General features: G+C 45.3%; 1 protein-coding gene across 1 annotated transcript in view; it reads right to left on the minus strand.

Moving 5' to 3' along the window:
- FLT1 (fms related receptor tyrosine kinase 1) overlaps positions 1-18331 on the minus strand; it is a 108967-nt gene that overhangs the window by 2479 nt on the left and 88157 nt on the right. The window contains exons 18-29 of the mRNA XM_063394725.1: positions 16714-16818; positions 14116-14229; positions 13265-13353; positions 11351-11510; positions 10839-10936; positions 10197-10319; positions 8983-9094; positions 7293-7392; positions 5906-6011; positions 5682-5812; positions 5197-5281; positions 4256-4347 (exon numbers count right to left, since the gene is read on the minus strand). Of these exons, the coding sequence (XP_063250795.1) occupies positions 4256-4347; positions 5197-5281; positions 5682-5812; positions 5906-6011; positions 7293-7392; positions 8983-9094; positions 10197-10319; positions 10839-10936; positions 11351-11510; positions 13265-13353; positions 14116-14229; positions 16714-16818 (1315 nt within the window). The remainder of the gene's footprint in view (positions 1-4255; positions 4348-5196; positions 5282-5681; positions 5813-5905; positions 6012-7292; positions 7393-8982; positions 9095-10196; positions 10320-10838; positions 10937-11350; positions 11511-13264; positions 13354-14115; positions 14230-16713; positions 16819-18331) is intronic.

Raw genomic sequence — 18331 nt, forward strand, 5'->3', positions numbered from 1 at the left:
TAATGCTTTGGGATGAATTTTTAGCATAAATGAGTGATGTTTGTGAGGCAGGGCATGAGGTCTGGCCATCTCCTCTCTTTTGGCTTCTTTTGACAGCTGCCATGAACTGATGGTTTAAATTAAGAGTTTTCCTGTCCCATAAAAGGACTAGTTATCCTGTAGGCTGCCTTTTATCAGATGCCCTTTACAAAGAGGGCTTTAATGTGTTCTCAGCAAAGCCACTTTTAAAGGCACTGTTTGCCTTACAGCACTTTCTCACCCATATTCAGAGGTTGAAGTGCTTAAAAGGGCTCTTTCAATAATGAAGAAAATCAGGGCAAAGAGAATTTTCACACCATTGAACTTGGATACCAAAGATTTATCTGTAGACAAAGGACAAGCCAGAGCATTTTTCCATCATTGTTTACATGTGAAATCCTAAAAGTAAACATGTTGGACGATGGTGTCTAAAATTAGATTTCCTCCCCTGTATTTTTATAAGTTCATGGACAATCCACTCCTCTCCATTTATAAGGTCAGAAACACTGGCAGCCCTAGTCTTGAATTCCAGAAAAGACAGTCAGAGCATCTGTTGAGGCTTGCAGAGCCCAGGGTTTTGCTTTTCATTTTATTTTGCACTGTTAGGTCTTTAAGTCAAACTACAGAAATAGTAGCACAGGACCATTTGTGATTACAAGTTGCTCTTGGATGTCACAGTTTCTCAAATTCTTAACTCATAAGCCTGAGTGTTTTTTTTAAGGAGTGTGGTCTCTGTCTTCTTACTGTAGGAAATTGGAAGGTCTCCCTAAGAAGACCACCCCATTGCATTTATTAGTAGATGAATGGAGTTCATGAGGAGGAGCCCTTGTGATGAGGATTACAGATGCATCCCATATTTTTATGTTGCATCTGTTAGCAGATGGAGAAGTAATTGCCTTGGGATAAATTCCATAACTATGACAAGGTTAGTCACAGACGCAATGGACTTTTTGTGGTGGGTTAAAGAGAAAAGCCTTTGTGACTTACATTGTAATTGTGAGTCTTCAGGATCTGGCAAAAGTGGAGTGTGTATGACAAGTTACAAGCCTAAAAACCGTTATGCTTTGATCCTTTCATTGTCATCAGGCTTTTGCATCCTGGGATTTTTCTTGTGAGCTAGACTTGGCTTCTGCTTTAATAAACCTTTATACCAGCAGAGCTGCATCTATTAATTTTATCTGGAGTGCACTGCTTTACCTGGGCATGCATTCCCACAAAGAACTTTGGGGGAGCTCAAGCTCAAGGGGTTTTGGCATCTGTAGTCAGGCTTCATTTTGAGACTGAGTTTACAGTCAGTAAAGGCTTCTCTAGCTGTGGACTATCTTCTTGCCAATCTAAGAATGTAAATTAGAAACTGTGTTTAGTTGGTCTTTAATTGGGATTGTTTGTTAGAGGAAATGGCTGCTGGTTTCCTGCCATGTTCAGGACCAGAGTGAGGTTAGAGACTGGTTGCAGCTCTTGAGATGTTTGTTCCAGCTCACAGGAGGTGGAATTCTTGCTGGTTTTCTGGCTTTGCAGTTTACACTGACTCAAGGGTTTGCCTCAGCCCAAGGATTTTGGCTTACTTGGGCTTTTTCACCAATACTAAAAGCTAGAACAGGGTTGCAGTTGAGATCCTTTCCACATGCAAAGGACCACAGCTCAGAAAATTGCCCCCAAACCTTTCTACCAGTCACTTTTAAACTGAGGCCTTATATTAGGAAAAACTTCTCTTACTGCTGTTCAAAATACCATTTTTTTCTGTCAGTGGCATTAGCAAGTCCAAGACACATTGCAACCATTTGCGTTTCATGCTCCTGGCCACCACCTGGGCCTAAGGAGCTCAGCAGGGTTTGGGCTGTTTGGCATTAGTGGGGCATTTTGGGCACATTGGCATTAATGCTTATTAATGCTCTTCCCTAGGCAGGAGAAGTGTAAGCCCAAAAGGAGGCCTTGCCAAGGTCAGTGGGGTATCCCTGCACTGTCAGGTTGGCTCCCTGCTCTGCCCTGTCCTGTGCCTGGCTCTCGGCTTGGTCACACTGAGCAAGCACCACTGCACATGCTGGCTCTCTCCTGCAGTCAACTGATCAGTTCCCTTTGAAACAAACCCTGGGTGTGCTTCTGGAGGCAGGTAGGGTACTCTGGGTTTGGCTCCTTCCACACTATGCAGTTCTTCAGCTCTGCCCAGGCTGAATCTTGCAAAGCTTTGTTTCAGCGAAGGGATCTAACCATAGGTAAGCTGCTGACAAAGGGAGGTAAAGCCCTTCTTCAGCCTGGTGCTGGCACCAGCTGCTCTGACAGTGGGCTACTACTGCTCACTCAGAAACTGTTCTGACAATCTGGCAGCCTGAGGCAGCTCCCTGCAAGAAAAGCCAAGCTGAAATGTCAGCACAAGAGCGAGCACAGGAACACAGAGCAGGACGCCTGCAATGCAAGGGAAGAAGCAGGACTGTACATTTGCTTAGATCAGTTCCCATGTCTCAAAACCCCTCCAGGCTCCACCTTGCTCAGTACAGATTTTAGGGGTATTTATTTACTGATCCAATCAATTTTAAGTAAAGGATGCTTAGCTAAGATGCTACCACTTTTAGGAATGTTTGCAGACTGAAGGGTCAGTGCCTGCATTCACATCCATGAGTGCTTTTTGGCACAGCGCTACAGCACCACTTGTTTAGCTTGTAGGCCAGATGACCTTGTATGATCTCAGCCAACCGCTCTGCTTTCCCAAGGATTTACGTCCTAGCAGCCACTGTGCAGTTCAATTTTTTTTTCTTATCCAAGCATTCCTTTCCCTTCTGCATTTGAAAATGCCCCTTAAAGCACTTCTGGAAGGGTGCTCAGGACACACTCCATGCATTCTGTGCCATGCAAAGAAAAAGGCATTTCATGAATTTCATTTGGGGAGGTTGCCATGTTGTCTGTGTGGCTGACAGCAGCCTTCAGAAATACACAGAGAAAAAATGAGTGAAACCACTTCTAGGGAACATTACATCCTTTGGAACCCTGTAATATCCACATACACTCCAAGTTCTATAGTCCATGGCTCCTCCAAAGACAGCATGCCGCAGCAGAGCTGAAGTACCATAAAACTGCTCCTATTTTCTGAAAGGTCAAGGCAGGAGAAAGGGATTCCCAGCATTTGTTTGGAGTGGCTTGTGTTGCCCTGGCTTTGCCACGCATGAGCAGCGCTGCTCTGCAGGCTGCTGCCAGCAGCACGTTTACCCAGGCCCTGCTTTCCAGCCCTGTGAGTGTGCACGCTCTCCTACACGTATTTCTGTGAGTTCACCCAACGCCCCCTAAGTCACTGGAATGTTTATGAAGCGAGTCCTCTGTGCCTTGACCGCACGTTTCAGCCGGTTCTGATTGTTCTTTGAGACAATGCTGAACCTTCCAGCCTGCCCAACTGCAAGGCACTGACAAGTTTGGCAGTGGCAGGATGGCAGGCTGGCCTTGACCTCCTGCCAGCATGAGATGAACGATGGGCTGGGTCTGGGCAGCCTCCGGGCTGGCTGAGAGCAGCGAGCTCAAACCAGGACACTGCCAGCTCTGCAGCGGCTGGGAACTGATACCTCTCGGCATTGAGAAAATAAACACTTCCCATTTACAGGGAGTTCATGTCAGTGCAACTCATTTCTTAGAGCAGCCCTAGTTCCCTGCTTGGGCAGCTGTCAGGAATTAGGTGGAGGAAGATGGCCAATATATTCAAGTGCTTAAAGGCAGGAAGAGAAGTGAGGCCCTCACATCCATCTATTGTAAAGTTGCCACTTTAGCATCCTGAGCCCATGGGTGTTAAATGGGCCATGCTCAGCTGAGTCATGGAAAAGAAGGGCAAAAACAAGCACAGGGAGCCTTGTCCCAGCTGGGGTGCCCTTGGGACTTGCAGAAATAACTGCAAATCCTTCACAGCGACACATTTCTCCTCCCCTATTATTAAGGGCTTGTTTCCTATGGTTACCTGTCTCCTATCTTGGTTCAGTGCTCTCTGACACTCTGGCATTAAATTGAGCATTAGGTGGATCAATAAGTGCTAGTAAATCATATTGCTGATGTGCATCGAAGGAGTTGAGGGTTATTTGCTTCCTCAAAGACATGAAAGATGATTGACTGCTGATTCAACCAAGCAGGACACACCTCAGCAACAGTATTTGCAGGGACTGGGGACACCTCAGCTACTTTCACAAGGAATTATTTAGCACAAGGACCTTGAGTTCTCCTTCACCATCTAAAACCTGAGAAGCAGGGAATGTAAAATACAGACCCAAAGAGTGTCCACTTCTGCTTGCTGCCTGTCCATGTGAAGCGTTTCAGTTCCTCTGGAGCCAGCACCATCCCACTGTCTGCTTGATAATCCTTGAAGATAAAGAAAGATGCAGTCCAGTTAGGTGTTAACTGTATTCTATAAAGGGCTTAGTTCCTCTTTGGTCTGATTTATAGCATCCTTCTGATCATTGATACTGAAACAGCTCTAGGAGACAGCAGCTCTGTGCTGCTGGAGGTGCTGCAGTGCACAGGTATTTAATGGTGCCTTTCCAAACCACCCGTGCCTTGGGGAGCAGCAAGCAGATAATGTTAATGCAGATCCAGGGCGCTAGAAGAAAAGTGTCCACTTGCAGTCTGAGGCTCTGGCCAGCCACCAGAGGCCTGTGAGGACCACGGTGCCTTTCCCACCTCCTGCTGCTTGATGCATTCTACTGGGTCGCTAAAAGCGTGTCCAGCCTCTCGCCCATGCCTGTCCCTGCCAGGATTGGGTGTGTGCCCCATTGTTAGACGTGGTTCCAGCTTGCCCATCTGATAGCAGGACTTGTTCCTACCAAGGACCTCTGATGGAAAAGGGACTCACAGTCCTCCTTTGTGCGTTACTATTCAGATGAAAATGCAGGTCCAAGGGATTTCAAGTGTCTCTTGCACACCAGTGGGATTTAGGTGGGACTCTGGTAGCCATACCTTGCAAACCTACTGGAACTGACCATTTCTTGTCAGGAAAGGAGTGTTTGCAGCCCATGACATGGCCAGCAAGGATCTCTGACCCCAATTTGTAGGGCAGTGGGGTAACCTTTTGTTGCAATACAGCTAATTCTACACTTTGTATCAGTTAGAGCTGACACAGCAGTAATCCCCTGTCCTGGTTATCCCTGTATAAATCTGTCACATAAATAAAAAGAAATACATGGCATATCATTTGGTCCAGGAGTCACTTACATTAAATACAAGCGTTTCCTTGATGGGAAGCTCTTCAAATGTCTTTATGCGCTGAGGGGGGTTTATTTTGGAAGTGTTTATGTATCTGTTCAACAAGAGAAGCAGGGCAATTTTTGGTGAGAGTGTGAAGTGCACAAGCAGGAAGTGTTGGGTATTTCTCTCTTTCTTTAGGCCCTTCCCAGCTATCTTCGAGGTAGGTCATACAAAAAGGACTTGTTCACCAGACCTCCCCCAAATCTCACTCCCCAGTCCCGGGGTACACACAGCTGTGCCTCTCACAGGGCCTGAACCCTGTGACCTGCAGGCCCCCCTGGGCATGGGCACTCCAAAGAGACACAGCAGTGGGTGACTCAGTGACTGGTGGGACACTCAGGCCATCTGGGGGCTGTCTCTGAGTGTTTTGTCCCACCCAGGTCCAAACTAGGCTATGCAGTGAGCTATCACCCCCCAACAAACAAACACAGTCTTAATCTTGCTTATCTCACCTGACATTTTCAGTGCTTCCACAACTTGAGCTTGTAACAGGAAAATTTTCATTGCACAAAGGATTAGATACAGGGGGAGACCCACTTTCTGTTGTAAATATTGTGCTGAGGGGTATGTAGTCTTTACCTTCCTAAGTGCAAACAAGAAATGAAAGTGTTATCCCTGGGTCCATGTGGCCAGTTGCCCCTGCCTCAGTGACAGCACGCGGTTGTGACATTAATACCTGCTGGACATTTGCTTGCAGCAGGTCACCCAGCTTTTTCACCAGCTCGCAGAACCGTGGCCTGTCGTTGGGATTGCTCTGCCAGCAGTCCAGCATGATTTGGTAGCTGTGAGGACAACAGCAAAGTGAGCACATAGTGGGGTTACAGCTTTGATGCAGTCCAGTCTTTGACAGCTTGTCATCGGTAGACAGACATAGATAACTCCTCAACTTGCTTGGTTTTACAAAGATTCTCTAACACTGAGGCCTCTTCCTAACAGTAAAGCAGTAAGCTTTCCACAAGAAAAGAAAACCTTCCTGCAACACCCTAGAAGGCCACATCAAAAGGATAATTCAACCAACCAGTCATACTTCCTTTTCTTCATTCCTAATTAAGCATTAAACCTTTGTATTAAACATCTATTAACTGGCAATGTTTAGGTTAAGGTATCCTAAAGGCATCCTAAGATGACTTATATGGATGTGTCACTTCCTTCTATTGGTTGAGCCGAGCTTTCCTTCCTGCAATAAAATATGTGGAAGAGAAAAAATAAAAGCACTCTTATCTACTGTCACTAGGATAATAAAATTAGTCAATGGGCAATACTCCCAGATAGGCATGGCTGGCTTGCATCCTTTTCTTCTGCTGGAACTATTTTTTGGTGAGTGTTGCTATTTGGAGTCATGACATACCACTCGGGAGGGCACCAAGACACCAAGATTTTGCCTCCAGGGGTAAAGTACCTCAATGATTTGTGTCACAGGGTGAATGTTCAGTGTGCTGCATGTGCCTCCCCAGGCAAGGTACTCTGTCCTGACCCATCTTGATCTCAAGGTGTTGGGCCCAACAAAAAGGCGTTGGCCATGCCGTAGCAGCTTGAGACTGCACCTGAAGGCAGGGGAGCGGGCAGTGAGGGCTGACGTGGCGGTGGAAGGACTCAGACAACCCGGGCGGGGAGGCTGCGGGTCCCTGTCCCCTTCCTCTGCCATCAGACACGGTGTACAGGAAAGGGTGGGCCCTCATCACCCCAGTGATTGCAAGGAAGCCTCCCCTGTCACTTCCTAAGTCAAGACAATGTTGATAATGTCACATTCCTCCCCACTTATCTGTGCATGTCAATATGAAACCTGGCAAGGAATGACTTTCTTCCTCCTCCTCCTCCTCCTTGCTCAGCTCCCCTCAGAGCACAGCCCTGGTGGTGCACTGGGCTCAGGTCCTTGCTGCCCCCTACCCTTTCCTACCCTGTGAGAGAGACAGGGCCCGGGTGGGGGTGCACAAGAGGGTGCAGCGATGCAGGATTGGGTTGTTTTTCCTCAAGCTGGCACAGGCTACTTTTTGGGACTGGAACATCCTCTGCAGGGCAGCCCAGGAGGGCAGTGGTACACAAGGCAAGCAAAGGCATCTTACATCTCCTCGGTCGCTTGCTCTGGGGCTCGCATTCTCGTGCCTTCTTTCAGCCTGCTGCAGAAATCCTCGTCTATTTGGACTCCGGGGTAAGGAGAGGCACCTGGAGGTGACATGGGGAGAATAGATACATGCCTTAGTACCTGGGATCTCGCTGTGGCCCTGTGCATCTCACTCAAATGTTTGGGGTGTGCATCATCAGGTTGCAGAGCTGGGGGTCAGGGGGTGCCCCGCCTGCAGGGTCTGGCCCTGCTGGATGCCACAGGCAGGGATTTATTGCTGGTTGTGCTCCAATCCCCAGTCTTTGGAGGGAGGGCAAGATCAAGACTACGACTATTGGTGGTGCTTTCCTGGCCTGAATAGAAAAAATGCACATGGGTTTGATTTGAACACTATCCCTTGAAAAAGCAAGTTTGATCTTTCTGTTGGTTTGGACTACTCCAGATTCTAGTGAGCACAATATTAACAAACCCCAAATGCCCAAAATCACCATGAAAAAATTGAAATAATCGTTTTAAATCAGTCTCCAGAACATTTGCATTGTTTTTCTATTTTCTATGTTTTTCAGATGCAACTGATTGTCTTTTTTTTTTTTTCCTGTAGACAAAAAAAATCAGGAAAAGGGAAAATGAAAGGGGGGAAAAAAGGACTTTTCATAGAATCAGAGAGTCACCAGCTTCAAGGAGCTGGGACTTTAAGAAAAAAATAGCAGGTATTATGAGGCTGACCATAAAATCACAAGAGTTGGCAGGCTGACCAACAACATGTATTTAAACTAATAAATGATTGATTGTCCTGAGAATTGTATAGTATTGTTTCCTCTGCTGTTTGCCTCTTTTGTCAGCCTCTGTGTTGAACTCAATTAAGATTCTTCTATTCTGACAGTCATTGTTGTTCCCACTCAGTGTACATCTTGTATCCTGCCTTTTCCACATGAAAGAAAGGGGAAAAAAAGGCTTCACTGGGTTTTAATTTCAGATTGCATGCTCCAGTTCGTCCTGAGGCATCAGTGCAAATGCTTTTCGCCTGCTGTCAGTAATCTGGGTGAGGAGTATGCTGGATCCCTCCTGGGCTGGGGGGACCTCCTGGACTTGGGCTGGAAATGGAGGTGACAGAATCTGAGACATGCAAACTGTGGGTTTGGCTCCCTTGCTCCCACAAGAGGAATAAGAAGCTTTTGAGGGAGCACTCAGCTCGTGGCACTCAGTGTCTTGAATGCTGTCTGTGGCACAGGAGGTGGTGCCTTGGTCTTGGGCAGCTGACACCCAGAATCACAGCTCTGTTTTATCCCACAGGGTTCCACACTCAATTAAAATGCTTTAAAAGTCGCCTGATTTTCCTGGCGAGTGCCATCAGTCAGAAGGCACTGTGAGTGCTCTGGCTGTGCTGCCCTGCATCCTCTGCCAAGGCTTTCTACAGGGAAAAGTGGGAAGCTTAGGCTTTGCCCATGGCAGAAGAAGGTGGTGAAGTTCCAAACAGCTGTGCTATCCTTTAAGGCTTTCAGCTTAGCAAGTGAGCTTTCAGTGCTCCTAAAAGAACCAAAATTTCTAGTTCACAGGGGCATGATAATCCCTCTGCCTCTGATTTAGGTCTTTCTGAAACACCTGCCAAAAGATCACTGGAGGTAATGGATGTTTTCCCCAAGCTGCAGTGCCCACTCCTGTCGAGCTCCTGGGGTGCAGAGGTAACATACCCAAGGAAAATATCTCCCACAGCAAGACCCCATAGGACCACACGTCGCTTTTTGTATTGTAGATTTTATCAAATATGGATTCAGGAGCCATCCACTTGAGAGGAAGTCGAGCCTGGAGTAAAAAGGACAAATCTGACTATTATTTTCAAAGCCTGAAAGATTTTAATCATAGATGAAACAACTATATATTGTTATGTAAATAATTACCATTCAAGCAGGAACCTGTGGGATTTCCTTACAGGCAGTCAAGATAAACCCACACTCATTCACGCACTTAACAAAATGTTGGAGTAAAAGGCTGTTTTTAAAAAACGTGGCACAAAACACGAGATATTAGAAACCTATGACCAGGCCTTTTCTTTACAGGGATGTGGGAATGTGTAGGAGTGGAGGTCTCCTGCCAGCATCATAGACACAGGGCAGAAAGCCCTGCCTCCAAGCCCCAACCATTCTGCAATGATGTTGGAGATATTTTTGGGGACATTTTCAGGGCCAGAATTGCAGGAGCACATCAGCAACCCTTGAAGCCCCCTCAGCACAGCTTGTTAGGGTCTTCTGAGAAGTGCCAAAGCTATGTGAATGTTCCCCAGCTAATCTGCAATGCTGTAAACCCTGGAAGCTATTTACAGATGTGGGAACAGCTGGCATCTCCAGAAAGAGACTCTCTGCATGACTGCAATGCCCACACCAAGTTTGCATGGCATGGGTGGGGGCAAGCACAGTGTGCTGGCCCAGCCCTCCACAGCAGGGCTGGCAGGGCACTCCCTGCCCGCTCTCTGCAGCAGGGTAAATAAACACTGAGGAGGTGCTGGAGGAGCAAGCCCTGCTCAGCTGCTCGGGGCACCACGAGCAGGGCTTGGCCCTGGCATGGGGGCACTGGGAGGTACACACCTCTTTTTGAGGGACTGTTTTCCTTGAAGGAAGTTTATGGAGTAAGGGGGAGGCGTTGTGGTGAGCCAGCCAAGAAATGTCTGAAATACAAAGTATTCACAGGGAAAAGCTGTGAAGCAGTTAGCATGACTAAGCCTTGTGCCTGAGGATAGAAATGCTTCCCAGACCCACAACATATCTGGGCAGCTCATCTTCACATAAAAACCATGACAGCTTGTGAGCTCTTAAATTCGGGACATGTGAATGTCTACAGGACGTTTTGGTGGACAGTTTGAATTGACATGTTATAAACATTTGGGTAAATAAACAGCATCTTGACTTACATCTCCTTTTCTCACATAATCAGGATTCTTATAAATATCTCTTGCGAGGCCAAAATCACAGATCTTCACAACATTGTTCTCAGATAAAAGGATGTTTCTGGCTGCCAGGTCACGATGAATGCACTATAATAAAACAGTTTCACAATCAAACTGCATTTCCTTATTCATGCCCACAAATTTCCTGTCTCCTGTATCCTTTAAAAAGTTATTATTATTGATAAATTTAATTTTTTTAGGTAAGTTGCCTGTAGTTTACATGAAGTTACTGTAAACAGTGGTAATTATTAAAAAAAACCCAACAAACCAAGTCCAGAAAATGACAGATTTGTAAACCCTTTGACATTTGCAGGGAAAGAGCTGAATCATTTGGAGCTCCCTAATGTATGTTGAAATTAAGGAAAAACCTGCCACACCCAAAGATCTTCCCCAAATGGATGAGCTTGACCCATTGCCTTCAGTGATGATCCTGTGTTTATGGACTGTGGATACTTGGATAAACACAGTTATATTTATAATGCCAAGAGGAAAACATCTCTTCCTTTGGGACCTCTCCCAAGGAAGGTGTCACTACAATGTAGACATGATTTCACCTCTGAATCCCGTCCTTCTACAGTGAAAAACCCTCAGTGCTGCAAAACTTACCTTTCTGGAAGAGAGGAACTCCATGCCTCTGGCCACCTGAAAGCTGTAAGAGATCAGGTCCTCCATAGTGAGGGGCAACTTGTACAGGTCATCTGCATCTGCAGAGGTGGAAAGCAGGGTTTGTTACAAAGCTCACAGGCAGCTGTGTTTCCCCCCTTTCTTACAGACCCCATTATTCCCATAAAGTCAGTCTTCATGGAGGGATATTTGAAGGTCAGATGCTGTCATTGGAAACAAAAATAGTGCTTGCTTTACACCCTGTGCTTTGGACACTGCTGTGTTTTCCCCAAAGATAAGGAGCAGTCAGAAGAAACAATCACACATTTTCCTGTCAGATTTAGTAACCCTGGAAATAATCTTTTTTAAAATCTTCTACTCTCTGGACATGACCCTCTGAGCATCTCCCACGGATGTTTATTAGGGTGATAAATGAGGAAAAAAATTTCAGGGATTCACAGTATGTTGTAAAAATATCACAGTCAGTGTAGGGACAGGAAGGAATTAATACCTACCCTCCTCGTCCTCCTCCACATCACTCAGACTTTTATCTTCCTGGAACCCAGAGCTCGCAAAGCTGTCGCTGCTGGTGACACTGGCCAGCCTTTGTTTTTTGCTTTCCACTGGCTCAATATCCTTTTTCTCTTTCATTGGCTCTCCCTGCAGAGAGGAGTCCTTCAAACAAAAAGAGGAGAAGAGATGCCACATCAGAACAGTGGAGAGGGTTGGGAAGGAACCAAATCAGGCTGCTTTGCCTTTCTGCTGAGCTGGTGGTCTGTGACATGAGTCGTCACATCTCTCATGGGCAGGGCCACTGTGGCAGGCAGGGGCCAGTGGCAGAGCTGTGCTCCACCAAGGTCGTCATCCCAAGAGGGCATAAATTTGGTGGCTTGGGAGCAGCAGCACATGATTTGGGGGTAACCAGGGCAGTGGGCTGCCTCTGGCACAGTGAGGATTTGCAGGGGTATGGATGGACCTGTTTGCTGGGGTGTGGCTCATCTCAGCCTGAAACATCTGAAAGGACCCATTTCTCTCCAGCAGACAAGGAGCACGAAGAAGTAGGTTGGGAAGGTTGTGTCCACAATGGGGGTATCCCAGACCTCTCAAACATCAGCTTTTGGTCCCAACCTGCATAAGACGTCTCTTTGTCCCTGCACAGGGTTAGATGTGGGCTTGTAAGCCTTTTCCATGAGGAGCAAGGGCACTTGGTGTTTGACACAGAGCTGCTGTTGGAAGTGACTGCCTCTCTTCAGTGCCTTTATCCAATGCTTTCTTCTTATGGCCAGTCATGTGATGGGTTAATGGGACATATGCAACACATTGTTTGGAAAGAGCTCTCTCACTGTGACCTGTGCAGCAGCCTGACTGCCTGGCTGTGCTCTTGCTCCCTCTTACTTTTCCTCTTGTCCTTCAACCATCTCTATTCCCTGTGCATGCTGGTGCAGAGCCAAACCTCCACCTCCTTCCTGCCCAGGCAACCTTCCCAAGGGTGCCAGAGAGAGCACTGGGTGTGGGAAGGGGGTATGGGAATTACTCCGCTCAGCATGGCCCCTGCCCGGCCATACTCCCTGCTGAGCATCCCACTCAACCACCACGTGTAGGAGGAGCCTCTTGCTGTGTCTCATGTGGAGTAAAACATGGACAGCCTTGGGAACAGACACTCAGAAAAGGCCTTTCAGAGGAGAACGTCCTTTTGAGTGGGCTCTCCCACAGAGCCCCCCAAAAAATCCCTGAGATGCTGCTGAGCTTTTGGCACAGCTGAGCAGAGGTTTTGAGACCTGCTGTTCTGTATCCAGGCTCCTAAGTCTCATGTCAGAGCCCTGGATCCTTTGGAGGATTTTTTCTGGAACAACTTGCATTTTCTGGGATATTTGGACATAGGTTTGTAATAAGAAACCTATCATGAATTTGATTCAGAGGGCTGTGGAATGTGAGGACAAGACTCTAATCTCTTTTCCTCTTGATAGCTCCTCTCACACAATAATAAGATTACTTGTAAATCTCTGACTATTTGAGTGTCTTGGGACATGAGATTTAATTGGTATTATCTTATTTGTGCTCCCAGCAGTACTGAAATAAGTGGGCAAAACCACTTCCTTTGTCTTTGCTGACCTCAAGCTCACCAGGAATGGGTTCATCAGAAGCAGGGCAAGAGCGCGTGGGGACACTTTGGATAGGATTCACTTCCCCTCGCTGTAGATGGCTCCAGCCAAATTAGTCACAGCAGTCTCCTTGCAGCCAGGGAAAGAGAGGTGAATCCTTTCTTGGCACAACACATCCCACACCAAATATTAATACAGGTCAGGTGAACTTCACCCAAAAGTCATTTCTCTCCTTTGGTAGAAGAGAGTCTGAGGAGACCAGCTCAGAGCTGACATCTACATTACCAACATGTCAGGTAAGAGGAACCCTGCCATCTGCCTCCTCACCTTGTTAGGGCAGAAAAGATTCCTTTTGCTCTTCAGATAGTTTGATAAATTCCCATACTTGCAGTATTCAACAATCACCATCAGAGGCCCTGGGCAATTAAATTTAAAAAAAAAAAAAAAGTCATTTTGAGCAGCGTAAAGCAATAAAAGGTGGCATCAGTTCTGAGAAAGAATCTTTCATGCCCATAACTACAACTTGAGTCCAGAATAACTGGCAACATATCCTAAGAACTGGAAGGCTGCTTGAAGGACTCTGGACATTATGAAAACAATACTGCTTCTGGAAATTAGGGCGGGCCTAGCTTTTGAAAGCTGAGTCTTGAGTCTGGGTCCTGAGGGACACTCTGTTTCCTCTTCGGGCAGTTCAGACTGGAGCCCCACAGCCCACACACACTTGTTGAACTAAAATAGGTGACATATCTAGAACAAACAATCTCCCATACTGGTCTTTTGATTTTGTTAGTGTAATATCGTGAAGGATTTTACAACAGCTGCACTGTGATTCGTAGTTCAGGGCCAGCAGCTGATATCCCTTGCTCCCAACCTCTACCCATCATGTTTAACTTGAGCCTGAGCAGTGGAGGGAGTGAGATACAGGAGAATAAGTGGCATGTTCCTAAGTTCATACTTCATATATTAATACTAAGAGAGTTTAAAGAGAGGAAATGTTTAATCACTTCATTAAATGACTAAAATCTCTTTTTATTTTCCTCTTTTTTTTTCACCAGCTACAGGATGAGCTCGAATATAAAAGTTACTAACTTGACCTCTGCATGAAAAAACACAGGGGTCATTGCCTGTTATTGGGAGATAATACAAACCCATTTTCAGAGCAGTGCAGACTTTTTTACCTCCGTTTTTTGTGCAAGCTCCCAACAAATTCACAATGTTGAGATGATGACCAATGTGGATTAGGATTTTCAGCTCAGTCATCAGTGCTTTGTATTCACTTGCTGTGGCCCCTTCTGTAAATACAAAATAAAAGTCAATGTGAAAAGGCAAAGTACTGGTCCTGCTGAGCTTTACCACTTCTCATTACTTTCCATTGAAATAATCTCCATTACTGGATGTACTTCTTCTATTGATGTTCCTCTCTATTCCTCCCTGTTCAGCATCCTCTTGGTTGAAATTAAACCCATAAAAAGAGTCAGGCACTCAACTTCCTCCCAGTAGACTCTATTATATTTAGAACTGATTTTTTTTTCTTACATGAATAGTTCTGACATTTCAGCCAAAAAATTGAAAGAACAAATAAAAAGGGATCTCAAGATTGTAATTAACTCTATCTAGAATAGGTTTTGTCTGACCTGACTTCAGCTATCTAAGGGTTGTATTCTAGCCTAAACTAATCAACATCTTAAGGGGTCAGTGGCAAGAGCAAAGTATTTCCAGAAGCTGGTGCAGCCATCGTGTTTAGCCATCTGTATAAGGGAAAGATGAACTACCCCGGGTGATGCCTGCCTGATTCTGTTCATCATGTAGGAAGCCTGAAGATAGACCAGGGAAGTAAATATTAATTTGTTCAAGTGAAGTGACTGTGTCTCACCCTTACCAGTCATGGTCAATAACAATAGGAATGACATAAGAAGTCCCTCAAATAAATCCAAAACGAATGTGAGTGCTGAGTGAAACTTTTCATTCCCCCTGAACAATTTGTTTTTCTTGAAGAATTTAATTTTGTTAAGAAAACAAGAAAAAAATATTGCTTTGTGTAGGCCCAAAAGGAGTTTTTCAGTTTAGACACCAAAAGCAAGAAGAACAGTCCTGTGGAAAAAAACCCTCGAGCTAGGTCTTAAAGGGCTTGCTTTCAACATCTGAATGGAAACAGTTATTCTTGGTGTCCCAGACAAAACTTGTCTTCCACTTGGTGATCCACTATTTGCTTGGGTGGTGACACTTCCCCTCCACCACACGGGAATTCTGTGAGGATAAGGCCTGTGAAGGACTGCAGAGTTCCCGGATTATCTAGTGAGGACACAAGGAATGAGGAAGATCTCCCCATGCTTTAGGTGAGATACTAAAGACACCTACAGAAGATCTGGTCACCACTGGCTCTCTTCATTGTCAGCAGCACTGAACAAGGACTCAGCTCCCCGTATGCAGGAATCTGCCTTAGGATGGGATGAACTGTTGTCTCTCACCACTGCCAGTGAAGGGCATTTGTGACCAGCTAGATACAAGCATCTACTCTGCACATGGCACATGTGACTCCCACCAGGAAGACTTCTTGTAGCTGCCATCTGCTCCTGTCTATTCCAGGAGCACCCACTGCTCCCTGGCGGTGCTGGCTGGCACGAGAAGCCTGCTGCTATACATAAAGAAACCCTGAACCCAGCAGTCCACTCCAAGGGCTGGAATTTACATGTAGACATCTCCTGATGAATGGTAAGTAAGCATATGTGAAGCTGGGAGCCACTGGCTAAGATAGGTTCATTCAAACTATTCCTGAACAGGGTCAACCAAGAGCATCGGGGTTCCAAGCCATACTGGCAGAATAGGGGATGTGCCCTGGCAGAGAAACAACACCAAAAGGATTAAGACAGGGATTAAGACAGATAAGCAGTGCAGCATAAACTCCTGGGGCAAGGCAAAAAAAAAAAAAAAAAAAAAAAAAAGCCTGCTACGATCCTTACACACATAAAGAAGGGAAAGCTGAATACATTGGAGGGTTGCCACCAGGTCTCTGGGTTAGGAAATTCTATCACAGCTGCTGCAGGCTATGACTGAATATCATCCTGCTTGCTAATGTCCCAAGTGCCCTCTTCAAATTAACGGGGCCTTTTGTCCTTTCTGCTCCAATGAGAAAGGTGGCAGTGAATAGCTGGGCAATGATTTTACTTTCAGATGAGCACTGGTCTATGAACAGTGCAGGCAAATCCATTGTAGAACCTGGGTGTCAGCATACTAAGCATTGTGTGATGAGCCTGCAGCCAGTTCAGAGGGGACACACCTGCACAACACCACAAAGGTTTCAACTGCTCAATGTGTTTTGCTTAATAAAAGGGCCTTTGTGAAGAAAAATCATTATGAAATCTGATGGAGAAGGTTAGAATGAAATGCAAAAGTCAGGCATATGCGAATGAGGCATGAGGCATCTGGTTTTAACAGTGGGACGATCATTCCTTGGAACAAATGGCTAAGGAAAATATGAAAGCCTCTATATAAGTGTCTTCACATCAAGGTGGATACCTTACACTTCAGCTAAATTTCATTCTCAGCATTCGGTATGGGGTCAGTCTAGCATAATGGTATGACTTCTTACTGAAGATACATTTTTTTATTTCATAGTTCTGCCATTTCATTTTGGTGGACCTTAAACTTGATTTGTGCACATTTTGGAGGCTTCAAAAAGTTATTGTGGAAAGCTTTTGCTTTTGGCAGAATTGTATGAAAAAATGCGCCACTATATAAGGCATCATTTTTTTCAATGCAGCTTTGCAGCAAGATACCTTTCAGCATTTTCACAGCAACTACTCTGCATGTTGGTGATTTCCTGATTCCAAAGGCAGATGCTTGTACCACCTTTCCAAAAGCTCCGTGTCCAAGAGACTTTCCTGTAGAGAAAATAAAGTGGAGACATACATTTGGTAAAAACAGGAGTCCTGTCAGCAAATGGCTTCATAGATCATAAAGTGAAAAATGCACTTTCCAACGAGTCCCATAGGTGTATTTCCAACATATAGCTGGCTTAGGTTTTTTGGTTTGTTGGGGCGTTTTTTAAAAGTAAGCAGTCAAACAAGAAGACAGAGGGAGCAAGTGAAAGGAGTGAAAATGTCACTAAATTAATGCAGCCATTCACTGGAGGTACACTGGCTTCAAACTTGATTTTTTCAGTCTAGCTCTGCCAGAGGAAGATTTTGCTCCTCTTTTCCCTGAGTACACTGCACTGTGCAGCAGCCTGGTGGTGCCAGTTATGTCCTTTGTGACACAGACCCTCGTTGACAATGTATTCACAGGGACAGGTCTGGCTGCCTCTGCCCTGCTACAGAGGCTGTCAAGGCTTGGTCAGGGAGATCTTGTCAACATATCAGCTAGCAATAAGTTTTATTTCCAAATAATTGTTTTCAGATTGCTTTTGTGCTTCACCTTCAGCAGAACCCAGGTACCAAAGTGTCTAACAAGAGTATGGCAGCAGGAGCTGTGATGTAGAGAAGGGCAGAAAATAACAGTCAGCTTTTCATATAAAAGCAAAGGATAACATGTGCCATGTATCTATTCCTCAGATGTGCACATGTGACATGACAATCTCCACAGGACAATTTCCTATTCCTGTGATGAACACCTGTTTGACTAGCTCTCACTTGGACATTTATCTTATTGGTATCTCAGTGAGACATGAATCCCACTCAGATACTTGCAAGCAGAGGAAAAGAGCTGCTGTCTGTACTAATTTAATTCAATACTGCCTTTTATATGTGTATATTGTATCTAAACTGTAATTCTCAGTATGTCAGTAGAAGCAAATATCATACATTACTAAAACAATGGAAACACAAAGTGGAATATGCTAAGCCAAAAAAACCCCAGAAAATTATTTCCACCCTAGATGTGCAAAAGTGTTGCCATTTTTTACATAAAATAAAAACCACAAAGAACTTTATCTACAAAATCACTTGGTTTGTGAAGGGCTTAGTGTTTGATAGAGAAATACAGATGAATCAGTGTGTGTCTAAAAACCTACTGTCACCTTTTCCAGTTACTGCATATAGATTCTTCATTCAGCAGATGTATTAGGGAAGCATCATTAAGACTCAGGTCTCAGTATTCTTAGTGAATTGATGTTTTTAGTCCTTAATGTTTTGACTGTTCATGGTTTCTACATGGAGAACTTGCAGTTTGGGGTCCTAGAAAACCCAGCACACCTTTGTTTAATCCATACCACCTCTAATCTATTCCCATCACTATAATTCACTTCCCACATTGTGATAACCTACTTAGTCACCACTTGGAAAACATACCGGCTCATAAAGCTGCACAAAGCTGCTAACCTTTCAGAAAGGAGAATGAGCACTGGAAACAGCACTTCCTTCTCTAAACAGCAGTGTGATTCCATGGGAAACTGTAATG

The sequence above is a fragment of the Prinia subflava genome, chromosome 3, assembly GCF_021018805.1.
Source record: "Prinia subflava isolate CZ2003 ecotype Zambia chromosome 3, Cam_Psub_1.2, whole genome shotgun sequence".
Lineage (NCBI taxonomy): Eukaryota > Metazoa > Chordata > Aves > Passeriformes > Cisticolidae > Prinia > Prinia subflava.